This window comes from Astyanax mexicanus, chromosome 17 (genome assembly GCF_023375975.1).
Source record: "Astyanax mexicanus isolate ESR-SI-001 chromosome 17, AstMex3_surface, whole genome shotgun sequence".
NCBI classification, from domain to species: domain Eukaryota; kingdom Metazoa; phylum Chordata; class Actinopteri; order Characiformes; family Acestrorhamphidae; genus Astyanax; species Astyanax mexicanus.
This window is the reverse complement of record NC_064424.1, coordinates 35796432-35811016: the sequence shown is the minus strand read 5'-3', so window position 1 is coordinate 35811016 and position 14585 is coordinate 35796432. Positions and strand designations below refer to the sequence as shown.

General features: G+C 39.3%; 1 protein-coding gene across 2 annotated transcripts in view; it reads left to right on the top strand.

Moving 5' to 3' along the window:
- The window catches only part of LOC103038806 (gamma-aminobutyric acid receptor subunit beta-2), a 134130-nt gene that overhangs the window by 108675 nt on the left and 10870 nt on the right, over nt 1–14585 (top strand). For both annotated transcript variants that reach the window (XM_007232143.4, XM_007232142.4), the window contains exons 6-7: nt 1658–1795; nt 10229–10381. In XM_007232143.4, coding sequence (XP_007232205.1) covers nt 1658–1795; nt 10229–10381 — 291 coding nt within the window. The remainder of the gene's footprint in view (nt 1–1657; nt 1796–10228; nt 10382–14585) is intronic.

The following is a 14585-nucleotide window of genomic DNA, read 5'->3' as shown; positions in this document are numbered from 1 at the left end:
GCAGTCTTGACTGTAACCCAAGGACTGGCCCTTTAATCTTTATCTGGCTGTGTGTTTTAGAGTCACATGACTGTAGCTCGTACACTGTAGCCAGAGAGTGGGTTATGTAAGAGTTTAGTGGAGTTCTCCACTATTGTTTAAGAAGTTTCTCAATCATTCATGGCCCGGCTCTTCATGTTCCTGTCGGTTTCTGCTCGCTGAAAGCCCAGACAAACTAAATATCCCTTGTTTTATTTGAATATTAATGCCAGCTTGTTTTACCCGCTCAGCTGGGGAAGTAATGGGTGGGTTCGTGATTTCACCTGGCAGTGAGTTCACCCCGAGGCCCGGGCGCTATGTTATTCCTGGCTTTTTACTCCTCACTCAGTAACGATATGTGACAAAACTCTGCTGTTACGGGAATGATTCAAAAGCACGAGTTTAAGCCATGTGAAATATTTAAAAGTTCTAGGAACACAGTGTACTTCCACTTAGAGCTGTGCAAGGGCGGAGCCAGCAGAGGCGTACAACAATACAGTTATGTCTACATTCAAGTAAATCTATTCTTGAAACATATTTATGTATGTATGTATGTATGTATGTAGAGATGAGCTGCCCTGAGGTCAGCTAGTGATCTGCATGGGTGAAATATATTGGGGAAACTACATGTCTCTGCTGGGAAGTGACAGAGGAGGGTTTAAAACAGTGAATTCAGTTAAAGTCAGCCTGTACTTTAAGTGTATTTACTTATGTATTTATGTATTCATTGAAACCCCTGGTATAGCAAAATACTTATCTTGGGGCAGCTAGTGGTTGTGAAAAGTGGAAAGTGATGAAGAGGTTTTGAAAAGAAATGAGTTGAAGTTTGTCTCTCAATCAGTAAATTTGAGCAGATAAGTCATTTGTGTATTGAGATCAGTTAGATATAATTAACCCCAAATCAAAAATGGAACAGTACGGGAAAAAAACAAGGTCGGAATCGAGAGAGTCAACACAGACAATGAAAAAATGCTTCGTAGAGTGTTAAACCAAACAATACTCGGCAACGTGTGAGTAAGGTGAGGGTGTAGATATGGTGAGTGGAACTGGTGAAATCAGTATGCTGGTGATTGACTAACTAGTGCTGTCGTTTGCAGTGTCATGTGATTGCGTGAGTGAATGATGTCAATGTGAGGTGCATTCTGGGTATCGTAGTCCAGAGGCTGGAGATTGCAGGTAGAGCTGAGTGTTGGAGAGACAGGAGCGCCTTCAATGCCAGGAGTGACAGTTTCTTATATGTACTTTCACTTTTATTTAATTGCAGATAGAGTCAACCCAAGATATTTGATGTTTTATATGTTCAACTTCATTTATATTATTAATTCATTCTCATTCAACTCTGAAACACATTCCCTCCAAAACAAAGTAGGGACATTCATGCATTTTACAACAAGACAATGCAAACCACATGCTGGCAGACAAAGCCATGACAACTGCAAAAGAGGACGTGTACATTTTAGTGCTTGACATCTTCAGTGCTAAATCTTCTTCTTCTTCAACTTTTTTGAGATGTGTTGCAGGCCTGAAATGATTGTATATTAATAAATAAAATAGTTATAGTAAGTACAGTAGTAAAGTAAGATCCCAATTAGGGGTTTTATATTTATTAGCTTGCTTTTTTGTCTCTTCTTCACCACAGATGGCTACACTACAGATGATATTGAGTTCTACTGGCGTGGAGGGAACCATGCGGTGACAGGAGTGGAGAGGATAGAACTGCCCCAGTTCTCCATCGTAGATTACAAGCTGATATCCAAGAATGTGGTCTTTTCTACAGGTGAGTCTGAATGAAGGAAAACCCTGTTTTTACCTGAATATCACTCCTTTACCTATACTGTTACTGTTATACAGCACCAGACACAAGTTTGGACTCACCTTAAATGCAATGTTTTTTCTAAATTAAAAATGTTCTACATTGTAGATTAATACTAAAGTCATCCAAACTATGAAGAAAAACATATGCAATTATTTAGTAAGAAAAAAAAGTATTTTTCAGGAGCAGGAAGGAGACAAGGAGAGCTGACGCACTTGCGATTGTGATTTATTTAATAGAAAATGAACAAACAAAAGAACCAAAAACTAAGAAACACATAAATACATGGGTATAATAAAAACAAAGGAAACACTTTACCTGACTGATGATAAGACGTACAACCAGGGACGAGGAACACTGAAGCAAGGGGGACTATAAATACACACAAACGGGGACAGGAAACGGGAAACACTTGGGACCAGGTAACAAGGGGGTGGAGCTACAAATAAACAGGTGAGCACACAGAGGCGGAGACACGAGATAAACACAGGGCACATGAGGAAGGTAAATAAAAACAGGTACAGACCAGAGAGATGCCAAAACAGGATGAGACCAGGACAGTGTTAAAGAAACCAAAATATCTAATATTAGTATTAATTAGATATAATATTAGCTCCTTCACTTCTCTATCCCTTTATTTCCCTTCGACCTCCTTTAAGCCCTCTCTAAAAATGGGTTATCTAAATTCCTATTACTTTTGTACTTCATTATTGTAAGTCGCTTTGGACAAAAGCGTCTGCCAAATGAAATGTAATGTAATGTAATGTAGTATAATAATATAACTTTGCACATCTTGGCTGGATTTTCTCAGTCATCTTTATGAGTTTGAACAGCTTTCAGTTAACAGCTGTACTGAAGTCATCAAGAGTTGATTACCAGCTGTGTTGTGAAGAAGTGCAGTTGGTATACAGTTAATAGATCCATTTGAGTAATGTTCTAATCCAGATTATGGCAGGAACTACTCCACTAAGTAAGTAAAAAAAAAATAGAAAAGAAATGAAGGTCAGTCATTCTAAAAGATTTTAAGAACATTGAAAGTATCCTTAGTTGCAGTTTCAAAGACGATCAAAAATGGTATGATGGAATGGGCTCTCATCAGGACTACCACAGGAAAGAAAGACCAAGAGCTCAGTTGCACAGGATAATCATCAGAGTTATCAGCTTCAGATACCACAGATTAACAGCACCTCAGATAAGATCCACTTAAATGTTTTACAGAGTATTTTGGTTTGTTTAACACTTTTAAGTTACTACTTAATCCCTTCGTGTGCTCCTTCATAATCTAGACTACCTGAATATTAATTTACCATGTAGAAAAAAAATAAATAAATGAACATTGAATGAGTAGGTGTGTCCAAACTTTTAACTGGTACTCTATATTGCAGATACAGGGTCAAAAATCACAGGACACCCTTTTATTTCAGAAATATTTTAGGCTATGGCTTTAGAACATGGCTGCCATCTTGAAAGCTGCCATATTCTGTTCCTGTAAACTGTTTACCTATAAATAATTGAACCTGATGTTAATTTGGGTTTATTCTAATGAGTTGGATTAGAGTGTATATGAAAGTGTATGATGAGGTTATAACTTATTTAAGGAATGTCTGTTTCCTTCATGCTATGATTTATTCATCTACATGTGTGATGAAAGTGAGTCAGGAGGGTTCTAGCTTTTATCTCAGGATAAAAGCTTTGTGAAGGACCTTGTGGGGACAGGAAAAGGTGGGATTTAAATGGGCTCAGTCTCTGACGCCGAAACACTGAATTAACTCCCACTGAATAAAATGAGTGGAGTCTCCGGGGGTTCTCTCCTTTATTCGCTCTGCTCGGGCGCCAGGCTGAGGAATGTGGCCTAGCATGACCTCTAGCTGAAGTGGAAAGAAATAAGAGCCCCTACCAGGCTGATGGATAGTGTGCTGTATACTATATATACTATCCTTCAATTGCACCTCTTACCCCACCTCTACCTTCACACTAGCAGGCAACAGAGTGATCAGTCATTTCCTATAAAACTGAGTATATAGTAAAATAACATGTATTTTGTGTTGCAGCATAGTTGGTTAAATTTCATATAAATGCTGTATAACAATATATTTTTCCAATACAAGATTTACTCTGAATGAACACATTATTAAAAATAAAGAGGAATGTTAAGAATCATAAAAGCATTTTTAAAAATCAAATTGTATTTGATTTATTACAGAACATGGTCAACTTGAATCATTCAGCATGTCTGCAGCTCCAGGTCATACACGTGTCCCTAAAACACAGATTTCTGCCCTGTCATGATGCAACGGTGATGGACGCATTAATGACAGGAAATAAAAAGTAAAATATGGAAAATATGGTTTCTGTGTAGTCTGAGGTCTTATAAATGGGATACATAGTCAAAATAAGCTTTATTTTCTTATTTTGAGGGCAAGCAAGGATCAAACGACATGGCAACAGTGCTCTCCAATATTTTGGCTCCTGTTCTCAGCAAAGTTGTTCTGAGCATCGCATCACCCGGCGCTCATTCCTATCTTACATCCCCCCAAAAGTCTATTTTCACGCCTTGTGCCCGTGCTGTTAAAATAGAGGTGGAGTTTAGGAATATATTATTAACGCTGATGGGCGTGGTGGTCTGGAAGTGAGCTACTATAAGTTACACCCATTGCTGACATGGATATGCAAATGTAGACACACAGCTTGTTTAGTCCCTGTAAACAAATATAAACCTGTTGATTCCATCGAAAATGCCAGGCTACGGCTAGAAGTGTATAAAGACCTCAGCTAACAATTTTTGGTTAGTAGAATGTTTTCTGAATGTTACATTTAACGTTCTTATAACCTTTAAAGAACATTTTTATTTAATGTTTATTTACTGGATGTCTGGCTTTTAACCACCTTTCAACCACCAACTAATGAATTTTATCCATTTGGACTCTGAGTTCCTAGCATTAAAGAAGAATACACAGAAATGTAAATATATGTATGTGAATCTATGAACAATCATATCAAACCTGAAAAATGTGTGGAAAAGTGGTGGTACTCCAAAGAGTAAATCAAGTGCAAGTGTTTTGGCCCTCTTCCAGCCTGAGTGTGACGAGTCTGTGACCTGCAATTATAAAGTACAAGAGGCTTTTCAAAAACTCCAACACTGTCGCATTAGACCTGTTACAGTCCAAGCCTTCACTAACTGAAGCTTCAACTGCTTCAGCAGCAGCAGCCTAGTATAGACCTGATACACTGATAAAGCATAACATTATAACCACCTCCTTGTTTCTACACTCATAATCAATACTTTTCACTTCCACTCTTTATACAGCACACTTTGTAGTTTTAAAGTTAAGCAATAGAACACGAGAGGGAGTGTGTTATCACAAATAACATCACGGCTGTGATGATCTACGGCCAAATCACAGCCGATGTTACTCGTGATGACACACTCCCTCTCGTGTTCTATTGCTTTTATACAACAGTTTTTTTTTTTTTTTTTTTTTTTTTTTTACAAAATGAATAAAGAAAATAAATCAAAGAAATTCAGAATGAATATGCTTTAATATGGACTGTGCCTTCCGCCAAAAAGTAGTTTCACCACAACTGTAACAGAACTGAAACTTAACTACAAAACAGTGTATGGTTCATACAGACTAACACCACGAAAATTAGCTTGAAAGCAAAATTGGGAATAAGTGAAGATGGTAACGTTAGGAGCGTGAAATGACGCTAATACTCTCCTCTCCTGCTCCGTGGAGTCGTCTTCAGGTGAAAGCTGCGCATTTTTTGAGCATTTCTGCTTGTTTTGCTGGGTGGTGTTGGTTAGCTAGCTGGACTGTGGTTAGATTAGCGTAGGTTGCTTTAGCTCAGCATTAACTTAGCTTAGCCTAGCCTGACTGGTTAAGTTACCGTTCTGGCTGTCAGACGGCATTAGCCAAGCTGCGAGCGAGAGTGCCGTGGCTGAGCGCTAGCCTGTGCTAAGCTAATGCTGCTGGTGCCGCTGGAGGTGATGATTCAAAACTGTACTGTGTATATACACTGTTACTCGGCAACGCATCGGCGGAGTGATACAAGTTTAGTGTGAGAAGGCTGAGATGTTATCACAAATATCAGCACGGCTAGAACACTCCTCAACCAATCATTGTGAGGTCAGAACTAACTGTTGTATAATTTGTAGTATAATTACAGACTGTTTCCCTGCATACTTTATTATTATTATTATCCTCATCCTCCTTTCACTCTGTTCTTCAAATGGTCAGGACCCCACAGGATAGACCACCAGAGAGCAGTTAGTTTGTGGGTGGTGGATCATTCTCAGCACTGAAGTGACTGTACTGGCATGGTGGTGGTGTGTTAGTTTGTGTTTTGCTGAAACGAGTGGATCAGACACAGCAGTGCTGCTGGAGTTTTTAAACACTGTCCACTCTATTAGACTCAGAGACAGGAGCTCGGGATCTATTGCTGACTCCACCCTCAGCTCAAAAAAATGGGAGGGATAGTTTGGGAGGGGCAGTGCAGTGATGTATGGGTTTATGGGCAGGGCAGGGCAGGAGGGAGAGCTGAGTGGGCAGAGCTGCTGTGGGTAATAGCTAACAGGTTTCTGATCAGAAAGCGTTTCTCACCAGAGAAAAGAGTTTGAGCTGCTGGCTCAAACCGCCTGAGAGCTGAACATCAGGGGTCAGAAAGGTCAGGTATTTCATATATTACTTCTGAGAAAATACAGTAATTTCTTCAAACATGGTCTTGTTTCATGCATTCTGAGATAAACAAGCTAACAGGGAGCCAAGGTTTACTGTTAGTTAATGCAAAAACACTAACCCAACCACTGTAGCCTGAGCTAGATACATGTTGTAACTGCGCACTGTAAACATGTACCTTGTTTTTTGCACTATAAGGCAAAAAAACTGTTTACCTTTTAATCTGGTGCATTTTATGTAGCTATGAATTTTACCAGTCAGGTTGTAAGGAGCAGTAAATCCACTCCACTGAAGTACAGTGCTATACAGGAGTTTCAGAGTAGTTCTTCAGCACCGGGACTGTAGTAGCATGAGCATTAGCCGTCTTGATATTAGGATTCAGACCGTTCAAGCTGGCTAGCTAAATGATTTTAACAATGAGAAATAAAAGTGTAAACAGTGAATCTAAATAGCTAACTAGCAAACTGGCTAACCTTAGCTAAGCTGGGGGGGGGGTGACTGTTTTGAAGGTAACATTAATTGACTAATTTCCGTATTCTGACGGGTTCACATACCAAAGTACATGCACACATCATCTTTACCTATAGCACAAATTAACCTGTAAGAGTGCTGTTGAAGCAGAAATGACTGCAATAAAAAAGTTTTTTAACCCTCCTGTTATGTTCGTTTGTCAAGAACAGCAATGGTGTTCACAGGTCAATTTGATCCGGTGCATGTTTAATTATCCAATTAATATCCAAAATAATAATTATCAAAAATAATAATTATAAACAAAATCCAAACAAGCAGTGTAGATATTGTATTACTAACTACATTGCTAATTATTCTATCAATATTCAGTGCAACGGTGTTCCTTACTTCTAACAGGTAATAGATAAATCAGGATAATCACTAGTTTAAAAAAATAAAAAAAAACTACTTTACTACTTTTGAAAGACCAACATATTAGACATAATAGCTTTACATAACATTAAAACATAACATGGAATTTTGTTTTAGTTTTTGTTTATTGCAGGAGGTTATATGTTAATTACACTAATTAAGGCAAGCAGAAGAGCTTTTATACTGAAAAAATACTTTTACCTATTTTTCTTAGGTCTTCAAACTTTTCAATTTGACCCATAACATAACAGGAGGGTTAAAGGTTAGGAAAGGTTTATTATTTTTTTAAGCAGGACTGGTATGTTTTATCACTTTTAAGAAACATATTTCAGCTATTAAAGAAAAAAAAATATGGTTTAGGGTTCAGTACCTCTTTAAAAACTCAAGCAGTACTGCTGTGCCTAATAATGACCCAACAACCTCCAGGAAGGGTTAATTTACTAGATAATGAAACTACTTTCAGCTAATTTCAGCTGATTGATTTTACTTGCCGAATATTAGGTGCATCCCTAATATAATATTTTCATTTTTCCTCTATTTGATTCTGTATAGCAGATGTTACATCCTGCTCTACTCTTATCCTTCAGACCACCATATACTTTTTCTTCAGATTTCATCCTGTCCGACCTTCATGACTGCAGACTTTTAAACATCCCAGAGCTGAGTGAATGCCAACCTGGGCCAGCCTCATCCTCAGCCATTTCCATCTGAATGCACTTCACTGCGTTTGGTGCTACTGATCTTTGGTGGGGGGGTGAAGTTGGCACAGAAGAAGACCTTTCTGATTTTTCTTTTTTTTTTTTAAATGTGGATTTCTCTGGCAGGAAGGTTATGGATGGTGCAGTGAACATGCCCTTTGAGCAGTTCAGCAGTGTTAGCAGTAGCGCTAGCTCGCTTGGTGCAGGACTAAAGTTCCCTTGAGGACACTGCAACGCCAGGAAGCGCTGCTGCAAAGATTAGCGTATTTCATACACCCAGAACAGGAGGTCTGTTTGAGAAACCTTCAAAGATCACACAAATGCTTTGATGTTCTACACTAAAACTAATCTTAAACCGATGTAGAGCGCTGAGTAAAGGCCCACGGCAAAGACGCGCTCGCTTAAGGAGGGGAAATTGAAATGAATTTAAGTAAAAATCGTTTTTTACTTAAGTTTCCAAAACTGACATACTGACATGCCAAAAGTCACAGGGCAGTAACTAGTGTTGTGTCCCATGATTTTTGCCATGTCCCACAGAACCAAAAAATCCGGGCACTGACCTGTGGGATAAGTGGGTGGAGTCTCCTGCATTGAATGAGTCACTTGTCTGTTCGCATGGACAATTCTAGACAGATTCTGCTGGTCACCATCATTACTACTCACTGCACCACTGTCCACTGTGAGTGCTAATACAAGCCGTCTATAACATATTGCCGGTATACATTTGACACATAATTCACATGGCTTTGCCATGAGCACATTAGCAAGTGTTTAATCAACCTCACTAACAAGATAACACCTTGCAGCTCATACAGGTGCGATTGTTCCCATGCTATCCCCTGAGGTAACATTTCAAGATTGATTTACATGTTGCTGTCCTATGACTTGTGGCACATGAGTGTATTGAGGGCTTAAAGTATCTACCCATACATTTACCAATACATTGTGCAATGCAAAGCAAAGCAACCTTTGCAACAAGCTTTGACTTAGGCTACTCCAAAACCTTCTTTTTTTTTTTTTTTAACCATTCCAAGGTGAATTAGTGGTGTGCATCGAATCATTGTCCTGCTGCAGAACCCAGGTAGGCTTGAGCTTAAGGTCACAAACTTGATTCTACAGGTCTGGCAGTAATCAGACCTGGTTGGGGCTAGGTGAAACTGAATTCAGCTTTCCAAAAATGCGGACTAAGGTGCTGCCACTATGATCAGGAGATTGCTGGTTCGAATCCTGTTCATGTAGCTTGCCATCAGCTACTGGAGCCCTGAAAGAGCACAATTGGCCTTGCTCTCTCTCTGAGTGGGTGTATGGCGCTCTCTCCCCTCATCACTCCAAAGGGTGATGTTGATCAGAACAAGGCATCTGTGAGCTGATGTATTAGAACCGAGTCACTGTGCTTTCCTCCGAGCACGCTGTGATGCTACTCAGCAATGATACAGAAAGAGCTGGTGGCTGACTTCACATGTATTGGGGGAAGCATGTGTTAGTCTTCACCTTTTTGGTGTTGGGGCATCACTAGTGATAGGGGGAGTCCTTATGAGTAAAAATGGAAAAAAAAATAAAAATGGAAGTGTGACAAAAAAAAGCAAAAACAAAACACATATACTTCTTCAAGTCACTGTAGTTTCCTTCTGAAAAGATTTCCCTTTCTGTAGAAATATGTAGAAGATTTGTATCACTGATTTATCAAAAATGTAAGTTCATTATACACTCTACTGCACACATGCATTGAGAATGCTCACTGCAGCAGACTGTAACAGCCTAATTTAAAGGAGGCAGCCAGAGGGTAGCATAGACATGAGGGCATCCATCTGCTGGCATAAATCTACCAGGTTTTGTGTGGTTGTTGGGGTTCCATTTTTCTTTTTTTGAACTTTTGGCTTTCCCTCTTTCTTGTGCAGCACAGTTATTACAGTTATCTAATCTCCTCAGATATATCTCCTGAAGTGTTATCTCACTTTTCTCACTTTTAGTCCGTGCAGCTGATAATAAAGCTTCAGAGAGGCGCGTAAGAAAGCCTCCTATGCAGACCTTTGTTCAGAGGTTTCATGTGAGACACTGGTTTAATATATTCGCTGCTCCTCCACAACTCATGGTGTTCCTCTAAGCTCCTCTGACACACATGCTCTATCTCTCTCCGTCAGGCGCTTACCCTCGGCTTTCCCTCAGCTTTAAACTGAAGAGGAACATCGGCTACTTCATTCTACAGACCTACATGCCCTCTATCCTTATCACCATCCTCTCCTGGGTCTCCTTCTGGATCAACTACGACGCTTCTGCTGCGAGAGTGGCTTTAGGTAGGTCTCTGATCTGGAATAAATTTAACATGTTCCTTTGATGGTGTTAATTCTTTCTATATTACATTTTTTAACATTACCTGTGTTAGACACCACAGTTTCTGGGTCTGGAACATGTCCAAATGTATGTGTTTGTTCATATATGTTTTTAACACTAACACTGTTACCATTTTGATTGCCCTTTTTAATTTAATCTAATCTTGTACATTGGTCAGAATTGTTTATTTTCTCTATATATATATATATATATATATATATATATATATATATGAAAAAACCTAATTAGTTATAGTATAAACAGTGTCCAGTGAATAGTTGTAGCATGTGTGTAAAGTAATGAATCTCTTTGAATGCCATTGAGATTAATTGGAGTAAAGAAGCTCCATTAATCACCTTCGGGATGAGTTGGAGTGATGACGCTCCATTGATTACATTTGAAATTGCCTGAAATCATAAAGCTCCATTGAACTAATTTGTTGATATGTTGGAACAACTGAGCTTCACTAAACCTCTTTGTGAAAAGTTGGGGTAATGAAGCTCTATTGCACCACCACTGGGGTCAGTTGGAGTGATGGAGCTATATTAAACTTTTTTGGGATTAGTTGGAGCAAAGAAACTCCATTAAATACATTTGGAATAGCTTAAAATCAAGAAACGCCATTGAACTAATTTGGGATTAATTGGAGTGATTATGCTCTATTGAACACCTTTGGGATGAGTTAGAGTGATGGGACACTGCTGAAACCTTTGGGATTAATTGAAATGGTGATGCTCTATTGAACACCTTTGGGATGAGTTAGAGTGATGGGACACTGCTGAAACCTTTGGGATGAATTGGAATGGTGATGCTCTAGTGAACACCTTTGGGATGAGTTGGAGTGATGTACCTGAATTGAATACATTTAAGGTAGCCTGAAATCTTAAAGCACTCTTGATCTCCTCTGAGATATGTTGGAGTGATGAAGCTCAATTGAACACCATTGAGGAGAGTTGATGTTTTGGAACTCCATTAACCTCCAATAAAGCTCTTTGACTAAAGTTGGGTTAATGAAGGTCTATTGCCCCAACACTAGGATGAACAACTTTGGGATGATTTGGAGTTATATTGCTCCATATGATTTATTTGGTGTAAAATCTTGAAGCTCCATTAAACTTATTTGGAATAAGTTGGAGTGATCAAGCATCACTGAAAAACTTTGAGATGAGTGAAGCTCAACTGACCAACTTTGGGATGAGCTGAAGTTTTGGAATTCCATTAACCTCCCATAAACCTCCAAAAAAGTTGAGGTACTGAAGTGAACAATTTTGAGTTGTATAGATAAAGCTCCGTTTAATACATTTGGGATGTCCTGAAACCTTGAACCTCCATTAAACATTGAACATATTTGGGGATGAGTCAGAGTGGTGAAGCTCAATAAAAGTAAGTTGAAATGTGTTGGAGTGATGGAACTTCACTGAACTCCACTAGGATTAGTTGAGTTTAAGTAATAAAGCTTCATTAAATATATACTTGGAATACACTGAAATCATGAAGCTTAGGAATAAGTTACCAAAATGCTGCTTTGTTATAGTCCTTTGAAATTTGTTAAAGTGATTAAACTTAACCATGCTCATTTTAGAATGAGCTGGAGAAATGAAGTCATATAGAAAATCTTTGGGATGAGTTGAAGTGATGGAGCTATGACAGCTAATTTGTTTGATTTTAGGATAATACCCTTGGTTTTAAAGAAGCAGATGTCCACATATGTTTTGACATATATCACATGCAGTCTGCCTGTATAAACAGTGGTGAATTAATGTGTAGAGCTAAAGAGCACACTGAACTCTCTAGTACACTATAGTACACCATTTACTATAGTACCAGTGCTCTGTTGATTCAGTAACTGCAGAGCTCCACACCAGCTGATAGAACTGCATAAGGGGGACCGACTACACATTAATGCCTATGGGTTTAGAATGAAGCACTTTTATCCATATACTGTAGTGTAGCTGCAAAAATATATCAGTTCTTTGTTAAGGCCTGTAGATTTATAATCTGTGATTATGATCAGCCACCAGCTGCACATTTCAAATAAAAACAGACAAGACAAGACGAGAGTTTATTGTTCTGATCAGATCTTCTGTTCTGCAGTGTTACAACCAGAACTGGAGAGAATATTCCTGCTGTTTTTTTTTCTTTCATTTTTATAAACTTGTTCCGGAAATGAGGGCAAAATACACACTCACACACACACACACACACACACACACGCTCCGGCAGCTACAGCTGAGCGTTCTGGTGATGGAGTGAATAGAACGTCATGCTCTGATTTGTGAACATCTTTCTTTTCACACTCCTCCGTTTCCTTCCCCCACTTTCCTCCTTTCAGTTTCTGGAAGTCCCAATTTTTCCCCTGTCATACTGGATTATGTAAGGCCGGCCCACCAGCTCTAGTAGGCAGGTGCACACACACACACACACACACGCGCTCTATTCTTGTGTGTCTCTGTGTGTGTGTGTGTGTGTGTGTGTGTAAGAGCACTCTCTCTGATTGGAGTCTGACCTGTATTCCGTATATTTTGAGGGGTTGGGGGGGTTGGGTAGTGAAAGGAACAGAGGCATGTGGGAATAATGAAAGATCATATTATATATGTGTATACAGTGGTGTGAAAAAGTACTTGCCCCCTGTACATATTTTTTTGCTTTTGCTTTTGCTTACTACTGATATGACAGGGCAAACACCTTCCAAAAAGTTCCACTTTTGTCACATCAGTCCACAGAACATTTCTGGGAATCATCACAATGTTTTTTTGGTAAATGTGAGATGAGCCTTTGTGTTCTTTTTGGTCAGCGTTGTTTTTTGCCTTGGAACTCTCCCAAGCATACCATTTTCTCCCAGTCTGACCATGGCTGATGTTTGCTAGTGAGACCTGCAGTTCTTTAAATGCTGTTCTAGGTTCTTTTGTGACCTCCTGGATGAGTTGTCCATACCCTTTTAAAATAACTTTTAAAACAGCATCTACCATCAGAAAGAGACCAAACACTTTGATTTTGATGAGAAATTATTTGGGGAAACATTTTGAGAAATTGAGCTCTATTGTACAACCACTGGGAGGTGTGCACCAAACATTTGTGGCAAACCAAACTCAGCACTTGAGCAGAAGAACCTGTACTTTACTGTAAATCATAGATCCACTCTGAATTTTTGTATTAGAGGAAGCTTGAGGAAATTTTGAGACCACCCATACAAACACTGAAGATAAAGCTTCACACAGCTGAGAGAATTCTGCATGGAGGTGAAGGAAAACTGATATAACAAATTACTTTTAGACACAAGCTGTAAAATTGTACGAATAAAAATGTAAATGTCGTGATGTATATCGAGATATTAAACAATGCAGGGCCCATGACGTCACCAGCCCTGCCCCCAAAGCTCAAAACCTGAAGAAAACAGCAAAACAACAGTAATCATCCCTTTAATCAGCCATTTAAATGGCTTTTTAAAAGGTAAAGAAGAGCGTTTTTCTGGGATTAAAAGTGTGAATTCAGCTGTAACTGGAAATATCTGCACTGCAAAACTGTGCTGGACTGAGGTGCACAGCTTTTGACAAGCACGTTTACAAGCACGTGCCCAGCCACGTGGATGGAGGCAATGCGGTTACCTGGTGTTTACTCCTAAAACCCTCCCCCTTGTGCTTTCCCCTCCCCCTTGCTCTTCTCAGGCAGCAGCAGCCTGTCACTCACACAGGCACAGAGACAGCGCTGTGTATCTACTGCTTGTGTCAAGAATCAAAACATTGTTTGATTTTTTGCCTTAAGTGACATCACACATCCTGCGATGTGACTATTGCACATGCGCACATCACGATGATGATGCTTAAACAATATATCATGCAGCCCTAATAAGCACTTTTGATAATCTTGATTTCAGAAGAAACAAGTCCCCATATTTTTGCCCTACGTAATTAGTTCCTAATACGCAGGGATCAGAATCTGTTACTATCCTCTCTGCTGAACATTTTGATGATGTCATAAGATCAGTGAATGATGTTCAGAGCCGTGAAGAGCATTCTGTGTCTTTCTCCTCTGTGACCGTCCTGATCTCGACTCTATAACTCACCTGGCCTCATTACTGTCTCCGCTCTGGCAGCAAACTCATCAGATTCATCAGACTGACACCAGACACGGCGCTCCCTGGTGGCCGTATGACATTATTCATTAAAA